We start from the raw sequence: 659 nt of genomic DNA on the forward strand, positions 1-659 counted from the left end.
AGAAATAAATACCCCTCAAAACCCCTTTTATATCTTTTTCAAAATAATTGTGGAGGATATTTTTGTAGTTGTTTTTAATACACCAAAGTAAACAACACATAAGAAATAATCTATATATATAATTAATGCAAGCATAACTAATACAAACATTATTAATGCAAGCATTGTTAATATACTTTATTTAGCATTATTTTTACACAACCTACCAAACTACCCCTTAGTTTTTATGATTAATTTAATTAAAATTTACTAATTTAAAAATATAAATTAATTTCTTACTATATTAATTAATAACATATGTTTATCCATTAATATATTCTCGAAAGACAATATATAACTTAAATATTTAATTTAATATCATTTATAAATATTCTTATTTATTTAATATAAAAATAATTTTTATTTTTAAAATAGTTTAAAAAATAAGTAATTAATACATAAAGTGATGTAAAATATGAAAAAGAAAGAATCTCCCCAATATACCCAAATACTAGGTACCGACTAGGGTTTCATACAGAAAAAAGACAATCTCCACAGAGTGCGGCATCAGAGAGAGAGGGAGAGCGCAATATGGGTTCGCGTGAGAAGGACCAGCCGACACCGCACCTGAGCAGCCTAGTTGTACGGCCTACTGACAGTGGCGGAGAAAATGGAGGTGG

General features: G+C 27.5%; 1 protein-coding gene across 3 annotated transcripts in view; it reads left to right on the forward strand.

The window, feature by feature from the left end:
- Positions 1–469: 469 nt before the first annotated feature.
- The window catches only part of LOC102579998 (RNA-binding protein EWS), a 5,686-nt gene continuing 5,496 nt past the window's right edge, over positions 470–659 (forward strand). For all 3 annotated transcript variants that reach the window (XM_015304707.1, XM_015304731.1, XM_015304753.1), the window contains exon 1: positions 470–659. In XM_015304707.1, the coding sequence (XP_015160193.1) occupies positions 571–659 (89 nt within the window). In that variant the 5' untranslated portion in view covers positions 470–570.

Source organism: Solanum tuberosum, unplaced genomic scaffold (genome assembly GCF_000226075.1).
Source record: "Solanum tuberosum cultivar DM 1-3 516 R44 unplaced genomic scaffold, SolTub_3.0 scf00003, whole genome shotgun sequence".
NCBI lineage: Eukaryota > Viridiplantae > Streptophyta > Magnoliopsida > Solanales > Solanaceae > Solanum > Solanum tuberosum.